Genomic DNA, 19,737 nt, shown 5'->3' on the forward strand with positions numbered 1-19,737 from the left:
GGAGGAGTGGATGGGGGGCACGCGTCTCCTCTTACCCAGCAAAGTACCTATCACGCCCAGGGTTTTCTGGAGCCGAGGTGGGGGAGGAGAAGGAGGAGGAGAAGGAAGGGGAGGGACGTGCGGGGGCAGGCTGGCTCAGGACTTGAAGGTCATGCATAATTCAACAGCTCAACTTTCGGGCCCGCCTCTTTTCTGGGAGTGGGAGTTCGCTCCAAACTTTGTTTATGGGACAGTCCGGGAGCCGAGGCGGCCGCGCAGTCTGCTTCTCCTCCGCCTCCTTCTCACGGAGCGCGAACGCCTGAGGCCGGTTCGGGGGATGTGAGAGCCGTAGCCCCTCGGCTGCCAGGCACCAGGTCGGGATTTGCCAGCCGGGCCCCCACTACAGCCCTGCGAGCTCGGGACGCACCCGAGCGACTGAGGCCAGACGGCGAGTTCGGGCGGGACGGCGGCCGCCGCACGCCCAGACTCGGCTTCGCTGCGCGCCCAGGTAGAGCCCGCTGGAGCGCGCCCGCTCACCGCGTTCCACCCCAGGGCGTCTGGGCTCCTCGGGCTTCCGGAGTCGCGATGTCGTGGAGCTGGCTTGGGTTGAGACTGGGGGGGGGGGGGGGCTGCCTGCCCGGGAAAGCTGCGACCTGTCCTTCGCCACCAGCCGTTCAGCAACCTCCCGAGTGCAGTTACTCCCCCCCCCACCCCCGCCCTTCCTTCTCGTCCTCCTCGCGGCAACTTACTTGCTTCAAGAAAGTTGCATAATTCTCGAGGCCAGGAGGGACCCCTCCCCCATCCGGCTGGCCTTACCGATGAGTGTCTGGGATCCTGCGGCGGACACCTATCTGTCTCCTCTTTTTCTTTTGTCTCTATTCTGCCCCCGGACCCCCTCCTCCGACTTCAAATAAAAGGCTGAGCTGACCTCCTTTCTCTTTGCAGAAGATGAATCCGGCCTCGGTACCCCCTCCGCTCCCGCCACCCGGGCAGCAAGTGATCCACGTCACGCAGGACCTAGACACGGACCTCGAAGCCCTCTTCAACTCGGTCATGAACCCCAAGCCCAGCTCGTGGCGGAAGAAGATCCTGCCCGAGTCGTTCTTCAAGGAGCCTGACTCTGGCTCGCACTCGCGCCAGTCGAGTACCGACTCGTCCGGCGGCCACCCGGGACCCCGGCTGGCCAGCGGCGCCCAGCACGTCCGCTCGCACTCGTCGCCCGCGTCCCTGCAGCTGGGCACCGGCGCGGGTGCTGCAGGCAGTCCAGCGCAGCAGCACGCGCACCTCCGCCAGCAGTCGTACGATGTGACCGACGAGCTGCCGCTGCCCCCGGGCTGGGAGATGACCTTCACGGCCACTGGCCAGAGGTACTTCCTCAAGTAAGTCAGCCCGAAGTCGGGGGCACAGTCACGGTGCCCAGGGTGCGCATGCTTGTTGGGGTGCGGGCATGCGCGCGCGCGTGTGCGTGTGTCCTCCACGTTTCTTTCCGAAAGATCTGGGAAGCTGGAATTAGGGAGTGAGCCTCTGGGTGTCGGAATGGTAAAAGAGAAGAAGAGCGTTTCTGGTGAGGTTCTTCCAGGGTTCTGGAAGTCCCAGGAGATTGGGGACCTGGAAACTCGTGGTGTAGGAGGGAAAAAAAAAAGTAGTTTTGGGATGATTCTCATGAAACACAGAGGTGACTTTGCCCTGAGTCTGGAATAGTGATAGAGACTTCTGGGCACAAACCCTTACCCAAACCCTTACCCCCTTACCTGTCCACTCCAAGTCAGATGCCCCAGAGCCTGGTCCGTTGGGATGTGACACAGAGATAAATTCTGGAACATTTTTGAGGCTTGGGTAGGAGAGGGACTCTTGGTAGTGTAGGTGGTCTGCAGTCTCTCCATTCTTAGGAAAAGCAAGCTGGAAAATGAACACTGCCTGGTAGGCCTTACTGCTCCCAGCTGAGTGATGTAATGACCACACAGCACAGTGATGTAATTAGCAACTCCGTGGTGAAGTAGCTGTGGGCTGGAAAATCAATTGTGTGGAAATTGGGTCAGGAGTTTTATTATGTCGTACTTAGTAACCTAAAATACCAACAGATCAGGAGCCTGTTTTGTTATTATTCTTCTCTTTCACATTGTTAGGGCTTTCCTGATGGGATGATTTTTACATTAGCCTGTACAAGAAAATATATTCACAGACATAAAGAAGATTGTTTTAGTTGTGGTACCCTAAGATAATTAGGTTCCAGAGGAGAAACCATGCTGGAGCTTGCAGTGTAACCAGTGAGGTCAAGGGGGGCCGGGCTGTTCATGGCCTGGGTGGAGACTGTGCCAGCTGGACCACTTGGTTCCGGATTGCCTGCACTGGCTGGCCGTTCACTGCCATGGACAGAAACTTCTTCTTCTTAGAACGTTCCTTAGACTTTACTTTAAAGCCGAAATTGCTTTGATGGAGAAACCTTAGTTTAAAACTTATTCTAAGACATTATGTGCTCTTTTAAAAATATAGTCAAGCCTTTCTTTGGCACTAATATTTGATACTTTGCTGTCAGTTGGCTCTTAAAACAAATACACAGTAATGGATGAGGTTTGCTATAGGCAACTCTTTGGCTGATACTGGTGACCAGTTATTCCTTCCCCATCCCAGTGCTGTTGACATCTTGTGCAAGGAGCTCTTTATTTTGTTTCTGGGGTTGGTGTGATGCTGAGAAGCACTTGTCCTGAAACAGACTTGATGGTCATTCCACAACTGGCCTTCTCCCAGGCTTTGAGCGTTAGTCTGGACGTGTACTCAATGCTTTAACTTGTAAATGGCTGGTGGAATTCAAGTATGTGATGTAATAACATGACATGTTTTTAAATGTGATGATACTGTTTTGAAGGATGATGTTAGTTTCTATGGTACATAAAGCTCCAAAATCTTGGATTAAGTTTACTTGGGTAAATGTGGTTTTGAATATTTATTGTGCTTTTTATAGAAATGGACTTGTAATCAGTGCAAATAGAAAATGGACCAATAATTTACAGTAATTTAGGGGGATCTTTTGTGGTCCCAAATGACTTTTAAACTGTGCTTATGAATACACGCAGACGCACACAAATATATGATATATGGTCAGTACAACTGTGGTTATTAAAAATACGAAGAGCTAGGCTTGCCTAATATCAGAGGAAAGCTAGGAGAAAAAAGGACCCCCCGCCCCCAAAAAAGCAAAAAAATTCCCTTTTTTGTACAAGTTTTGAATGATTGAAACTAAGGCAAAAATGGAAATTAGCTTTGGGTTTAGAGAAAGTTGCGCAGGTTCATTCGTGCATCCCCCCAACTACAACCACTGTGCTGCCCAAAGCAGAGTACATCTTCATTGACTGGGTAGTCAGTGACGACCACAGCTGAAAAAATGTGTAGGTAGTACGCTAGCCTGATTCGATGCAGCCTGTGGAAACTTTCTGGCCAAGAAACTAAGGGAATTTAAGAAATAAAGTCGTCGTGACTGTTGTCTTTCAAGACAAGCAATCTGCCAGGAGTTCTCGGAGTTTTTTGGAGGGCTTTGTTTAAAGTTGGAGTAAGTTAAATGTTGCATGTCATACTTTGTTACATAGCCTCCAGAGGCAACATATTTTGATGGATTAAATAGAAGCTTGAAAAATGGTGGCAACTGACCCTGAATTAGTTGTCATAAAATCTATTTTGCTCCATCATCTGTGAAATGGGGCCAGCAGTGGTATCCTATCATTGATTCTGTCAGTCGAGGCTTTTATAAATGAGAAATTAGAAGGATTTTTTTTTTTTAAGATTTTATTTATTTATTTAACAGAGAGAGACAGCCGGCGAGAGAGGGAACACAAGCAGGGGGAGTGGGAGAGGAAGAAGCAGGCTCATAGCGGAGGAACCTGATGTGGGGCTGGATCCCATAACGCCGGGATCACGCCCTGAGCCAAAGGCAGACACTTAACCGCTGTGCCACCCAGGCGCCCCAGAAGGATTTTAAATTGGATCAGGGTCAGGTTTGATTTTTTTTTGTTTTGTTTTTTTGGCTGGAAAACCCAAGGCCAGGGAAGGGTGACTGGGTGACTTTGGGAAAGTCATGTGGTTATTTAATGGTAGACCCTGGACTGGACCTCTAATCTGTTGACACCTACTTACAGAGCACTTTTCCGTTTCCCTCACTCCCCCCTTTATCCCCTCTGTCACTTCCCCAGCTGAACAATAAGCTTTATGGGAAACAAAGCCTGTCCATTAAGAAGCTTTAAAAAGCTTTTTGTGATTTTCTTAGGTAAGATTGTTCCTAAGTATATGATGTAATGACTTTTTGTTACCTCTTAAAGGGGACCTTTTCTGAGCGGTCACACCTTTCTTTGTGGTGTTTCTTTAGGGTGGCATTATACAAATGGAGAGGGTTGACGTTAGAACACATGGCCCCTGAAAATTACTGCTCTGTTCCTGCTGCCCTTTAACTCATAAATCAGGCTGGGGGCATGTAGGTGGTGGGCTCTTAGCCAGCCACCTGCACACTGATTTGACCACTGATCACATTAAAATTAAAAAAAAATATGATTATAAATATTTATTACACATAAACCAGAAAACAGATTTATAAAGAAGAAAACATTTTGGCTTCAGTAGGACTTTATATTCTTACAGAAGAATTTTATTTGAGTAAATTCTGTAGGAAGAAATATTTTATCCCCACTCTTTTTTTTTTTTTTTTAAGATTTTGTTTATTTATTTGAGAGAGAGAGCACAGCAGGCACAGGGGCAGAGGGAGAGGGAGAAGCAGACTCCCCGCTGAGCAGGGAGCCCAATTTGGGACTCGATCCCAGGACTGGGATCATGACCTGAGCTGAAGGCAGACGCTTAACCGACTGAACCACCCAGGCCCTTATCCCCACTCTTAAATATAATTTCAGTGATAACATTTGCCTGCCACTCCCAATTTTTAGTAGTAATTTTAGTGTTTTCCCTTTTCTGAAAAGTGTCATAGAAAATTATTTTTGTCAGAGTGATCTATGCACTTAGTAACAAATCGATAGTACAGAAGGACTTTTGTTGAAAAACAATGGTTTCCTTCACCTCCTCAAGGCTCACAGAGGGAGCCTTTTAGGTTTTATTTTAACTCTTTCTGTATTTAATTCTTAGACTGTTACTTCCTTAACCCTAATATGCTTTTACCACAATTTGTTTTATTTATCAACTTCTAGCTTCTGACTGAAAATGAGAATGTAGCTCCTTAAACTTTTTTTTCCTCCCCCAGATTTGATATTTATATCAGTTTTAGTTTGTCTGTTAGATCACCTTTGTTATCCTTTGTCAACTTTTGGCAGTATTTCTAGATTACCCCTTTTGTAAGTCAAGGAGGTTTGGGGGCTACCTGTTCTCCAGTTCACTATGTCCATGACACCTTAACGTCCAAAGCCCTGAACCCATAACAAATAAAAGTGTGCTTTGCTCTTAACTTGACCTTCTTATTCATAAGTTATTATTAAAGTTGAAAATCCAGAGACAACATTTACATTAGTACATTTCTATAAATATAATTCGTTGCCTTTTATTTTTTTTAAAGATTTTATATATTTATTTGACAGAGACAGCGAGAGAGGGAACACAAGCAGGGGGGAGTTGGAGACCAAGAAGCAGGTTTCCCACTGAGCAGGGAGCCCCATGCGGAGCTCGATCCCAGGACTCCAGGATCATGATGGCAGCGGAAGGCAGATCCCTAACGACTGAGCCACCCACGGGCCCAATGTTGCCTTTTATATTAAGATTAAATTTTAGACTTGTTACATTCAGTATGGTGTCAGGACTCCTGGGCAATCAAAGGAGGATATATCCGGCAGCAAAGTTGAATGGATTCTTTCTTTCCATCAGACTCTTTTTTGTTTGTTTTAAAGATTTTATTTTTTATTTTAATGATAAAGAGAGCGCGAGCTTGCAAGTGGAGGGGTGAGGTGGAGCAGAGGGAGAGGGAGAGAGAATCTCAAGCCGACTCAGAGCTGAGCACAGGGCCCCACGCGGCTCCATAACTACCACCCTGAGACCATCACCTGAGCTGACTGACCATCACCCAGGCACCCCTCAAGCTCTTAACCAGTTGTTTAAATTTGTGTCACCTTTTTGTTTCTTCATAATTGGACCTTGACTTTCTGAATCATTTTTTCAAGTATTTCTAATTGCCTTTTTATTTGTTTCTATATTATTTGCCTCTCAAAATTTTTTAGGCTCTAAATTCCATCAGTTCTAGCATGTCTTGTTTCCCTAAGCTTTTATGCCCAGATTCCTTTATCTTTCTATGCCATTCTGGATTCCGATTGTTCTCTACACCTCCAACAGAGCTGTCATCCCGGCACTTCTGTTTACTTCTCTCCATGGGTGGGAAGTAGCATTTCCTTTTCTAATGTCTTCCTCTTTTTTGGTTTATGCCCTCATTTTGCTGGAGTACATGCTTGAGTAACTTTTTTTTTTTTAAAAGATTTATTTATTTACTTGAGAGAGAGAGAGAGAACAAGCAGGGGAGAGGCAGAGGGACAGGGAGAAGCAGACTCCCCCCTGAGCAGGGAGCCTTACACGGAACTCGATCTCAGGACCCTGGGATCATGACTTGAGCCAAAGGCAGATGTTTAACTGACTGAGCCACCCAGGCACCCATGCTTGGGTAACTTATTAAGAAGTGTTTGTGGGAGGTAAAATGTTCAGATACTTTTTAACTTGAAAATATTTATTTTAAAAGTTTTTGTTTTAAATTTATTTTCTTAAAAAAGAACTGCCTCTGGTGTTTTTTTTTTTTTTTCTGTTTGCCTTTGGATGGCAATATAATATAGTTGTTTTCATGAAGGGCCTTTTGTCCTTAAAAAATATTGCCAGCTGCCTCAGTTTCCTTGTCTGTAAAATACCTATTAGTAAGAGTAATACCTATTTCATGATATTTTGAAAGACTAGATGAGATAACATATTTGAAGTGTCTGGCACCTAGCGGACTTTCAGTACAAGTTCATTCTTGCCTCCGGTTGCCTCTCTGTCCACACACATACCCTCTCTACCTGGCCAAAGTCAGATGCAGAAACCTTGGCAATAGGATAAAAGCTGGTTGTGCTCTTGGTTATAGTTATGGCTCTGAATGACAACTTGGATCTGGAATTGAAAGTCATTAAATTTATAATAAAGACTGAGTCAATTTTCCTGTTGAAAAACCTGAATAGGAATGCCCACTGTGGGTGCCCTGTGACTTCAGCATCCTGGGCAGAGGATATCCTACCCCTTCTGAAGACGGTCTACTTCTCAGTTTTTTGGGAATCTGGCTCATAGCTACTATTTGGGCCGATTTTGTGTGTAAGGTGGCGGTGGGAGGGGGAAAGGATCAAGAAGTGGAGAAAGAAGAGGAGGGGGGTAAGTGACATCTGTTGATGACCTGGTCTGTGCCAGACAAGGCAGGAGCTGAGTCAGTGCTTTCCAGAGAGACAACCCCAGAGTCACCTGTGGCACACACTCCTAACACGTGTGTGTGAAACTTTTTTTTTCATAAACCTAGGCGCTTTCATATATGTGTGTGTGTGTGTGTATATATATATATTATATATATATTATATATATAATATATATATATACACTTTTTTGACCCTTACAGTGACCCTGTGAACAGTAGGTACATATTATTATCTCATTTTGTTCTTGAGGAAACTGAGGCTCAATGAAGTTGAGTAAGTGGCTCAGGGTCACGTATCAGGTGAGTGACAGCGATGGGATTAGAATTATGTGATTCTAAAACCTGTACTCCTGCCCCTGCACCATGATGCCTCATGCCAATTACGTGCCCATAATTAGGCCCTGTAATTAGGTCTCCTTGGTGACCAGATAACTCTGGAGTGGTGGATGGAGCTTTGGAGTTTGCTTCTGAACTCCATCTGGGTGGTCAAATTTGGAGCTCTTGGTGCTGAAGAGGGGGAGAGGTGATGAGAAAAACAATCCAGAAATGGATAGTATATCCACAGTGCCTATTTATATGTTATTCTTATCAAAGTTTCCACCATTAATAAGTACGTATCATTTTGTAGGGAACACAGATGTGACAGGGATGGCAGATGACCTGATGGATGTCAGGATCAGGTACACTGAGGAGGGCTTGTTAAAGAGGGTTAATTAAATAATGTTAGTAAAATAGTTTCAAGGGAAAAAAGAGCCAGGGTGCTTCACCTTGCCTTTATCGTTGCAGAGATCGATGAGAATTAAAATACTGTAGAGTTAGAGGCGGTATTGAGTCTTGGTTTTTGTTTGTTGACCAGTTAGGACCTGGAGGAATTACAGCCTTATATATCATTCTCCCCTTTCTCTTCCTTCTTCTGTTATGTATCTGACCACAGGAGAAGGTGATGGAAGTAAAAGAATCAACCCATCTGGGTGGCTCAGTGGGTTAAGCGTCTGCCTTTGGCTTTGGTCATGATCCCAGGGTCCTGAGATCGAGTCCCGCCTAGGGCTCCCTGCTCAGTGGGGAGTCTGCTTCTCCCTCTGCCCTTGCCCCCCCCAACCTGCTCATGCTCTCTGTCTTTCTCTCAAATGAGTAAGTAAAATCTTTTTTTTTTTTTAATTTTTTAATTTTTTTTTAAAGATTTTATTTATTTATTCGACAGAGATAGAGACAGCCAGCGAGAGAGGGAACACAAGCAGGGGGAGTGGGAGAGGAAGAAGCAGGCTCATAGCAGAAGAGCCTGATGTGGGGCTCGATCCCATAACGCCAGGATCACACCCTGAGCCGAAGGCAGGCGCTTAACCGCAGTGCCACCCAGGCGCCCCGAGTAAGTAAAATCTTAAAAAAAAAAAAAAAAGAATCAACCAGTTCAGGGAAGGGTTTTCTTTTTGAAAGGTGGTTTGAAAGACTGAGGACTAAAGTAATGAGCTTATTAGTGAAGGGCAGATTCTGAGAGGGTGGCCCTTTCACTGGTCTGAGGGCGACTGCGTATTTTAGTGCATTGAAATATCAGGAGAGCAGTGTTTTCCAAACTGTATTCTTTGAACCCCAGTTCATTCAGATGCTTTGTGAACATGGGGTTTCTGGACCAGGAAGTTTGGGATATGTTGCATGCTCTGTCCCTCTCTTGGAATTTCACAATATACGTTAAAGACTCCAGAGTCACTTATCAGAAAAACTGGTTTGTTTTTGTTGAAGCCAGTATTTCACAAACTCATGTGATTTGAATATTTTTATTCCAGCTTCATCATTTGCCATCCACTCGGAAATGGTTAACAGATCATACTTTGGGAAACCTTTTCTGTGCCTTTCGTTATTATTTTTATAGTTGAGATTTTAATATTCGAATCAAGTTACAGTTTTTTTTCCAGTGTGCTTTGTGAATATGTAGTATATTCTCATTTATATCTCTTGATTTAATAATTAATTATTAATACTTGGAAATAAAAAGTCCTAAATACCAGACAAGTAGGATATAACACAAGAAAACCAGCAATGACAATACCTTGTGGTAATAGCATAATCCTGATTTTACTTTCAAAGTTGTGTGTTTGTATGTGTGTGTATCTGCTAGAAGGATAGATACCAAATGTTTCCAGTGGTCATTTCTGGAATTCTGGATGATTTTTCTTGTTTACTTCCTGTATGTTCCAGATGTCCTGCAATAAACGTATGTTTCTTTTCTTTTCTTTTCTGGAAGATTTTATTTATTTATTTGACAGAGCGAGAGAGCACAAGCAGGGGCACCAATAGAGGGAGAAGGAGAAGCAGGGAGCCCCACGTGCATCTCCATCCCAGCACCCTGGGATCACGACCCGAGCTGAAGGCAGACACTCAACCATATGAGCCACCCAAGTGCCCCATATATTTCTTATTAAATTGGAGGGTGGGGGAGTTACAAAAACTGTAGGAGAAAGAAAGCAAAGAAGCATGTAAAGATAAAGTCGTAGGGACCTGTGGCTCGCTCCGTCGATGGAGCTTGCGACTCTTGATCTCAGGGTTGTGAGTCCGAGCCCCATGTGGGGTGTAGAGATGACGTAAAAGATGGAATTGTAGATTGGGGTAGGTGTGGTAGGGTGTGGGGACATCTCCTAGCCATAACTCAGTAACTGAAGCCTGGAGCTTAGGTTACCAAACGGATGCTCTTTGAGAACTGCTTGTGTTTTTCTTGTTTTGGGTTATTTTCTTTAGGAATGAACTGACAGTAATTGCTAAACTCTTAACCCAGAATTCTCCATTTAAAGTCCCCTCAGGATAAGAAGTAGGATTATGGCAGATCCTTAGGGCACACGAATTTCCTTCAGCGTATTCTTAATTTGCATGCAGTCCTTCCTGGACTTAACCTTCCATCCAGGCGCAGCAGATGACAAATACGAAAGGAAGAAACGATACTCACTTGCTTGAATGACGAAGTGTAATCAGGAAATATACGTAAAGTGCTCAGTGCTGTGGCTGGCACCGTAAGCACTGCTGACAGTTTATTTATTACTGTTACTGTTGCCGGTTGAGATGGTGGTGGCAGGGATGTGTGCGCGATCTCCTGAGACCTTTCCTTCATGCCACCAAAAGGACCGTTAGCTGTTTCAGCATCGACGATGAAAAATCACTGAACTTCTCTTGTGTGCTAGCCCCGTGCAGTATGCTGTGAGGGGAGAAGCGCGTGGCAGGTTTGCCCGACCTCAGGCAGCTGACGGTCTGGCTGGGGCGAGACAGAGAGAACACAGACGAAATCGGGCTAACTAGCTTCCTCTGGACCCTCTGCGGCACTAGAGCCTAGAGCAGCTGCCCGCCGTGTGTTGGAAGCTCTTGGGAGGTGTGTCATAATAAGGCAGTCGTTTCTATTATGGTTACAGGTCCGAAACTTGCAGCCGTGCTGAACGTCTCTTAGTTCTCCCATTGGCTGTCCTCCCGCTGGCCCCAGGAACTTGGCACAATCTGTTACCTGTGCCTGGAACATTATTTTCCTGCTTCTTGCCTGGTTAACTCCTGTGCTCCTTTCAGGCGTCCTCTTGGATGCCACCCCTGCAGGAGGTTTTCCCTGACTCACAGGCCCCCACACTAGTGTAGACGCTCCTGCTGCTGTTCTCCCATAGCCCCGTGGCTCCCCAGCCATGGCATTACTGCCATGTTTTTACTTAGTTATTTCTCTTTGCACCTCCATGAGGGCAAGATTGATAATTGTCTTGCTCGTCATTGTATAAGTTGAGCACAGTGCCTGGCCAGTAGGTGGGTGCTTGGTAAGGAAGGACTCCTCTGATACTTCCTGGTGGCCATCTGCATTGCAGGCTCGTACACTAGAAGTCCTCTTAGGAATCTGCCATGCTCGCGAATGTAATTCCATCATGTCTGTGCCCCTTGGACAGCAAGTTTAGAATCATAGCTCCACATACTATGGCGCAGTGGAGAAGATGGGTAGAGGGAGTGGGTGTGCAGAGAAGTCTCTGTAAAGATGGTTGGACATACATGCAGCCTGGAAAAATGGGAGGAATGTGGGTAGGTGAGCAAAGAGGCCTTCTAGGAAAGAGGGGGTAGGAAGAGAAGTTCAGGGGCAGAAGTGTTCAGGGTGTGTTTTTGAGGTCAAGAAAAGTCTGGCCTGACTTGGGTTGAAAGGTAAGTGATGGTTGGTGGATGACTGTCCATCCCATTGGGGCTCTAGAACCTCAGCTAGGACGGGCACACTGACCTTTTGCTAGTCAATGTCAATTTTCTCAACCCCTCATTTTGAGATACACCAGTCCTGGCTTTATCCCAATGGAGCACAAGGTCCCACTATTGTCTCTTATGTTGAGATCTTCCTAGTTGTTTAAGGAACTATGGATTTTATACTGATTTAAAAGCCTGAGATGATAGAACTTTTCATAACAATTCATTCACCCATCTGTCCCTCCATAGACCTATCCATCTATCAAATATTTGATTTAGTATGTGCTGTTTCACAAGAGTGGGTGGTCTTTGCTTTCCAAGTTAGTAGGATGTGAGGCTGCTCTTGACTCAGGCCCACTTCCACTCAGTCTGCCATTTCTGCTTATAAATGAATAGCTTGTGGGTCTGGCTGTTTCCAGAATACTCTCTTGTGGTTTTGGATACTGTCTGTTTCTCTGAGGCTGATCAACTGGGCAGAGGCAAAGTGGAGATTCCAGAAGCACAGTTATTACACCGAAGCCCACCTAGGCCCTGTACCTTGAGGATACCTGGCCGAGCAGCTCGGGGCCTCCCTCTCAAGCACATCCTTCCTGAACTCTTAGTGAAGCCTGTTGAGAGCCTTTTCACAGGAAGTCACAACACTGAATCACGTGTTAATGTTTTCAGATAACTTCTTTAAATTAAAAAAAAAAAAAGGTTTTGAATAGGTAGTAAATACATATAAATGATAAAAAATTCAAATAGTACCAAAGCATATACTGTGAGAAGTTTCACCCTCCCCTAGTCCTCTGGTCAGCTCCCTAGAGCACCAGTTTCTTTCCAAAGAAACTCTGTGCGAGTATAAGCATGTGGATGTATATACCCACTTAGACTATTTTCAGTATGGTGCAAACGGTAGTGTACTATTCACACTCAGCTGCACCTGTTTTCACTTAGTATGTCTTGGTGTTTATTCTTCCATCCTCATTTAAGGACCTCATAATATTCTGTCGTACAGGATGCAGCATAATTTTTTTTAAAACTGATCCCTTATTGATGGGACATTTAGATTGTTTCCGATTTTCTCTTTTTAATTATAAAAGTAATACGTACCCAAACACTAGTGGGGGAATGCAAATGGAAAAATAAGTTCTTCTGATCTTCCCTAGATCCCTGGTTTTAGAGAACCATTGTTAACACTTTATCTAGAGATGCTGTACACCAGTAGAGCAGCAGAATGGCCCCTGTCTAATTAATTACCTGTCTAGTCTGTTATCTAATTATCAATCATCTACTATCCTAACTATTAATCATTATATCCAGCCTTCTTATTACAAGGGTGTTACGTGGTCTGACATTGGTGATACATGGTCTGGCCAACACACCCGGCCAGTTAGATGGATGCCCTACTGATCAGAATGAATGGCATCCCAGCATGAAGTGGCTGATCAGGTATCTCAGTGAGACTCAAAGTGTGGTCTCTGAACTGACACTAGTGTGCAGGTGTATGTAACTCACCGGTGACAGACTAGATACAGAAGTCAAGAATGTTTGGAAACTTGTATGCAAAATGATACTGCTGTGACATCTAAGCACGTGATCAGTGGGATTGTCTAATGGAACACGGTAATTTGGGTGTGCCAAATTAGTGTGATGAGTCATCTGTGGCCCAAGCTATGTACAAGGCATCTGCAATAGGACCACATACTGGTCTTGACAGATTGAAAATAGAAAAACACTGATCCCTTTCCATGGGTATTTTGAGAGATGCTGATATGTTTCTCTTAACTTTCTTTTTTCTTCTCTTTTCTCATCTTCTTTCTTTCTTTCTTTCTTTCTTTCTTTCTTTCTTTCTTTCTTTCTTTCTTTCTTCCCTCCTTCCTTCCTTCCTTCCTTCCTTCCTTCCTTCCTTCCTTCCTTCCTTCCTTCCTTTTCATCCATCCATCCATTTATCTATGTATCATTTTATTTTTCCATCCATCCTTTCAACTGCCTTTTATGTATCTATCAGCCAGTTAATTTATTGTACCTCTCACTAACTTCACAAAAATAATGAATCTAAGATGTTGAATATTGAGTCTTAATACGCAAAAAGTTCTGTGGCGCAAAGGATGATTATCATCTATTTTCTAGTACATAATATATGTATGTCTTTATGGCCCCTGTGCTCATTGTTTTAAAAATACCCTTTGGCACACTTCAATTCTGAACACTGGAGGTAAACCCAGATGCTGTTCTTTCTTGTGACTAATCTACCTGCAAGCACTGTCATCTATAGATTCAGTGCAAAACATGGTGACTGGAGAAAAATAAGCATGCTGGATTCTTTAGTAAAGATATATATTCCTTCGGGGTGGCATTTCTGCAAATATTGTGATATCGAATATTTGTCTTTCTCTCAATTTGTCCATGAAAAACGTGGGCTAGGATTCAGAAGTTGACAATGCCATTGATAACCCATCAAAAAGTGGAAAATGCAAGCAAATGATAAATGTAATTAAAGTGAGCAGACATCACTCTTACTGACTCGATTTTTCTTCTAGGTTTATTTTAAAAAACAGGCTTTAAAAAAAATTATTTGAGAGAGAGAGGGAGAGCAAGAGCAGGGGGAGGGGCAAAGGGACAAGCAGACTCCCTGCTGACATGGGGCTCCATCCCAGGACCCTGAGATCATGACCTGAGCTGAAACCAAGAGTTGGATGCTCAACCGACTGAGCCACCCAGGCGCCCCTAAAAGCTAGCTTTTTAAAAAATAAAAAATTAAGCAGAGCTGAAGGATATAAAGTGAAAAGTAAAAGTACTCCACCCACTAGTTTTACTCCTCAGATGTAACCACGGTTCACAATTGCTTGTATATCTCCCAGGGATTTTATTATGCATTACATGATTTCATTTATAATGACATCACTTGGTGGTTCTGGTATTGTGGGAAGCACAGTGTGGGTGGTCTTTGTTCCTTGCTGACCCTCACATAACCTCAGAACTGAGTATAGATATGGGTTAAATTATGGAGAACTAGATGTGATGCCTGATGAAGAGGTCTCAGGGTGAAAAGCTTTGGTGGCGTAACTGTGGTTCAGAGACTGGGGTTTAGCTTTGTGGTTCGGAAAGTTGATGTCCTTGGTACTCCAAAACTGATCAGGTTTTCAAAGACTTTCTGCTGCGGGCCATACTGGGATGAAATGGGGGTAGACGTTCTAGCTGTAGTTTCAGAATTCAGGAGCAGTGACTTGAATAATCTCCCACTCTGGAATGAAAGTACTCATAAGAGTGATTTAATCGCTGGGAGATTGCTTTGGTGGTTTTAGCAAAGGGAAGAAGTGAAGCCATTGAAGGGATATTAAGGAAGTAATTTGACGGGCTTTGGCAATGGATTAAATATGGGGAGTGAGGAAAAGAGGTGAGAAGGAAGATTTGCAAGTTGCTGGCTGTCCATGGCACAAACAGAGGTGCCTCTAATTGTGACAAGCAGGAAGTAAGTTTAGAAGAGGTTGGGAAAGTTTTTCACATGTTGAGTTTGAGGTGAATTTAAGATATCCAAGGGAGATGTATGTATATTTTCAGAACTTTCTCTCTGATTATGTTATATGTAAATATTTATAATTATTATATATATAATTATTCTAATCCAGGTATGGCTGAGATCCCAGAGAGAGAGATTACAGATGGAGTCAGAAGAGAAGTCCAGACTCTGTAAAGGAGAGACAGCCGGAGAGGTTGGAGGAAATGCAGACAATAGTACAAGAAATCCAGGGGAGAAAATTGTCTGCAAGAAAGAAGAATGGTTAATTCTGTGTCATAGGAAGAACTGACAAATTTTCAGTGAATGGTTTTTCCACTGAGGCCGTTTTCTTTCCCCAGGGTAGGGCAAGGGCTGGGGCCAGGGGTACTAATTCTACAGTCTTTTTTTGAAGAGGGAAAAATGAAGAAAATAAGCATCTCCGTTAGATAAGGGGCATCCCCCAAATTCCCATATACTCTACCATGTCCCTGCTAAGGAGCATGGTTCTCTCTCTGTCCGGATCCAGTGCCATATGGAAAGACCACACATTTGCTTATTCAAACATCCTGTTAAAACAAGGTTTGAAATCAGTGTTTTATAACTGACCGAGATAAGTTAAAAGACTTGAGTAAAAATATTACTCTAATTGATATGATAATCCCTTGCCATGAGGAAAATTACAGTCTCCAATCCTGACTGTGGTAAAACCTTTGCCACAGTTTGTAGCACACAGGACTGTTATTGCTGGGACGTGTCATACTTAATGGCGGCCATAAAAATAGCAGATTATGTTTGGTGAGTATCAGTTAAAACTTTATGGTTCAGAATATTATGTAACTGTTGTTTCAGATAAACGTTTATCTTCCCTATCTTTCTTTCTCCATTTGCGGAAACTGATTCTGATACCTGGCAAAGGAGATTCCAAAATTATGCAGGTAAATGTGAGGCCAGTTTACCCTTTCACAGTATAAGGTAAATAGAACATGTTTGATTGTATCAAACTGGTTTGAGTTGGAGTTTGGGCTTGGATACATTTTGTAGTCAAAAGGCCATTCTGGGGGCCCCTGGGTGGCTCAGTCGTTAAGCATCTGCCTTTGGCTCAGGACTTGATCCCAGTGTTCTGGGATCGAGCCCCACATCAGGCTCCTCTGCTGGGAGCCTGCTTCTTCCTCTCCCACTCCCCCTGCTTGTGTTCCCTCTCTCGCTGGCTGTCTCTCTCTCTGTCAAGTAAATAAATAAAATCTTAAAAAAAAAAAAAAAAGGCCATTCTGCTGTCTCTGCTGATTTGGGAGTTCCTGGTAGCCTTGTTACTGGTTTGGGATATGTATAAATATGTAAAGTTAGTAGTTGGGATCAAGAATCATAAAAGAAGCAGTAAACTTCAGTGCTATTTATAAAAGTACATAGGTTTTCTGAAGACACATTCTCTAGTGCAACTGTTTCCACTTTTATGGGTCTTTGTTTTATGTACTGTGTGAAATACTAGCCTATGCATATAGAACTTTTGGCAAATATGAATTCCTCTTAAGTAATTATACCATCCAACCTGTATTTGTCTTTTTGTGCATTTTAACCTAAAATCCAACCGTAAATATATATTGTAGAAAAACTTGAAGGAAGGAAAGTTAGGAAGAGAGAAAGGATGAGATACTTAAAGGTAAAGCTCTACCCAAGTGTGTTTTACAAATACAATTGCTTCTTTACTTAGGCTTTTTAAAAAGTTTAGTTATTTGTGGTCTGAAAAAATTAAATTCGAGCTTATTGATGTCGCATTTCTGTAAGTGTTAGGATAGCAAGGGCTATGCTTTGGGCTTTGGAAAGCAGAGTTCTCAGCAAAGGTCCAAGGGCTGTACAACCCATACAGTGGACAGTGGATCCATTGTTCTCTGTATTTGTCTGTTGCTTACATTTTAATGACTATTGAGCAGTCAGTGATTATTAACAGATATTTAACAGTAGGAGAAGATTAGATTGTAGGGTCAATAATCATGGACCATTTGGAGTGTCAACATGAAAGAAACGATTTTAAAGGTTAGATCCAGAATTGTTGAAACTTTCGCCTGAAACTTTGTCAGGTGAGCGGTGCAGGGGATGGACCAGCACGGCCTTTTTAAATTATTAGCCACGGTAAAGCAAGTCAGGTTTTGCCACAGTGCTTTTGATTTAACCTAATAGTTGGCCAGCCCTAGTTAATCAGTGGAATACCATTACAGGACGCGGATTTCCCAGTTGCACATGCATTGGAACGTCCAGCTTACCCCGTGTGTGGATTGGAGGGCCCATGGTGTGACTAATTAAAAGTCATTCTCCATACTCCCCTTAAAGCAAAGCGTTAGAAACAAGTTAAGTTTTACAAGTTCTCTGAAGGTCCTTGTGAGCCCTGGTCAACATCCTGGTTGACTGGTATGTATCTATTCGGAGTCTAGTTTCCAGAGCTCTTGAAAAGAGTATTATAAACTTCCCAGTGAGCATGGAGGTGTAAACTGATGCCACGGGGTTGTTTCAGCTGAAATGAAAGATCATACTTACTGACACTTATTACAAATGAGTTTTTAAAACAATGTCTGTTTTGTACAGTGAGAGTAAAGTCGGCCAAGTTTAGAACAAAAAAGTTATATTGTGGCACAAGATAAAAGGACATTGCGTAATAAATAATATCTCATACCATTAAAATATAAGGTTCCCTTCCCCAAATGTAAGTATGAGCTTCTAAATGAATGTTTTTAAAGTCTGATTTTTCTTTGATTTGCCTAGTGACTTGATACATAAAGAGATTATGGGTTTGAGTGTGTCCAGATCTAGACTACTATAGTAAATAATATACATGTACAGCATGCAAAAGATAAATAAAACTCACATGGCCTTGTGTGTTTTAGAGAAGCCGTAGAAATTGGTTTTTTATTACAATAGGTCGAAAGTAGCTCATTGGAAGTAAGCAAAATGTTTTCATCTGTCAGTTTCTAAGACTAGAATAACGTATCTGATCCAAAGTATATTGGTTCTAACTTTTATTCATAGACAGAATCATTGGTTTATGAAAATCAGCAAGGAAGCATAAGCAGAGGGGTAAGCTGTAGAAACACTGAATAAATCCTTTCAGATGTGAGTGTGTGGATCTGATGAGTAGTTCAGATTGTTTGCTCTTGCTCTGAACGGATTTTGAACATGAGGAGAGATTGCATGGAATTAAAAATTGGTGGGTTTTTTTGTTTGTTTGTTTGTTTTCTTTTTTAGAAACTTCTGATTCTGGTAGAGAGGCACTTATCTGAATATAAGGAGGACCAAAAATGTTGCTTAAAGGGATTTTATAAGAAAAATAGGCACAGTTCTTGTGCAGAGTGGGCTTCCTGAATAAGGGAGATCTAAGGAGTCATGTCAGGGCCTCTAAACAGGTGTAAAATTTCAAAGGTGAACTTTTGGGGAGGTGGTTTATTTAGAGGACAGAAGGATAATGGGGTAGGTTGAACAAGTGTCCAGAAAGATAAGGGTTTATAAGACACCTTGAGATGTTTGTAGATGTCCTTTCCTGTAGAACATGGCCAGAAAAATCTGCCCGAGTAGTTTATAGGAAGATAGAAGAGGTAATTTTAGTCTACTGAGAATAACAAAGAAAAATGATATTTTTTCATCTTAAAGATGTTTTGAACAGGGACCCTTGGTAGGACTTTTTTGGATGGGCTGACTTGAAAGCAGAGAGAATGTAACCTGGTGTCTCTAAGTGGCGTGTATGGTGACCCAGAGATAAACTGTCTGACTTCATTTAGACTTGCTGGACATGGAGAGATACCCAGACCTCTGTTTGAGCTAGTGCTCCCGTGTTTCTGCTCCCAAGCCTGATGGTGGAGTGGCTGGCTTTGATTTGCTTCCTGCCCTAAGCCTGCTTTGGGTGAATTTAAAAACCTGTTTGTTTCGCCCATCATCTGGCTGGGCCTTACCCATAATTCCTGCACTTTGATTATGGGGGTTATTATAGGACAAGAGCTTCTTTGTAAAAGAGCATGTTTAATACTCTGGGGTCTAGCGTGACTAGCGGATATAAATTGTATGGAAGCAATTAAACTCGAAGGAAATGTCATGTGGGCTGAATTTAAACGTACAGGCTTGTGGCATTGATTTTTTTGTTGTTTTTTTTTTAACTTACACAGAAAAGGGTGGAGAGAGAAAAATAAAGGAAGAGAAAAGAGAAATGAGCCAAGGGAGTGAGGGAAACACACACAGAGACAAGAGAAACGACTCATTTTTAACGTTTGGTTAAAAATCCAAAGTCCAGAGGCAGTATTATGCTAATGCCATTGCCCTTCATATGAACTCTTTAAAAATACAAATGTCAAGGAGTTAAACTGCACTTACTTGGGACTTGTATCCCTTTCCAGGCTGTTACCTTCATGACAAGGCATACGTGGATATAACCGAGCAGTGATTTTTTGGAATATGTTAATACAGGCCTGAAGGCGGCCCATTATGATCATGAAGGTGCTTCTCTCTCCAGTTTTCTATTTCATGCTCATGGCCTCTGCATAGTTCTTCAGACTGCCTTGTCTTTGGACTTGCTGATGAAGAGTAGCGTGTCATTTCTCTCACTGGCCTAGAATGTGTTCCTCTCTCGATTGGTCTGTTAACATTCAGCCGACCCCGTCTCCTCTCTAACACCTAATTGGACCAACCAGCTCGAAAGGATCACCTGTTACCCCGG

At 43.2% G+C, this 19,737-nt stretch overlaps 1 protein-coding gene across 3 annotated transcripts in view; it reads left to right on the forward strand.

Annotated features, from left to right (window-relative positions):
- The window catches only part of WWTR1 (WW domain containing transcription regulator 1), a 174,007-nt gene that overhangs the window by 46,530 nt on the left and 107,740 nt on the right, over positions 1–19,737 (forward strand). The window contains exons 1-2 of one of the 3 annotated variants that reach the window (XM_026497264.4): positions 201–487; positions 925–1,358. In XM_026497264.4, coding sequence (XP_026353049.1) covers positions 928–1,358 — 431 coding nt within the window. In that variant the 5' untranslated portion in view covers positions 201–487; positions 925–927. Of the gene's footprint in view, positions 1–200; positions 488–924; positions 1,359–19,737 lie in introns of those variants that run through there. The other 2 variants (XM_026497265.4, XM_044383476.3) reach the window with 2 other exon arrangements.

The sequence above is a fragment of the Ursus arctos genome, unplaced genomic scaffold (assembly GCF_023065955.2).
Source record: "Ursus arctos isolate Adak ecotype North America unplaced genomic scaffold, UrsArc2.0 scaffold_20, whole genome shotgun sequence".
Taxonomy (NCBI): Eukaryota; Metazoa; Chordata; class Mammalia; order Carnivora; family Ursidae; genus Ursus; species Ursus arctos.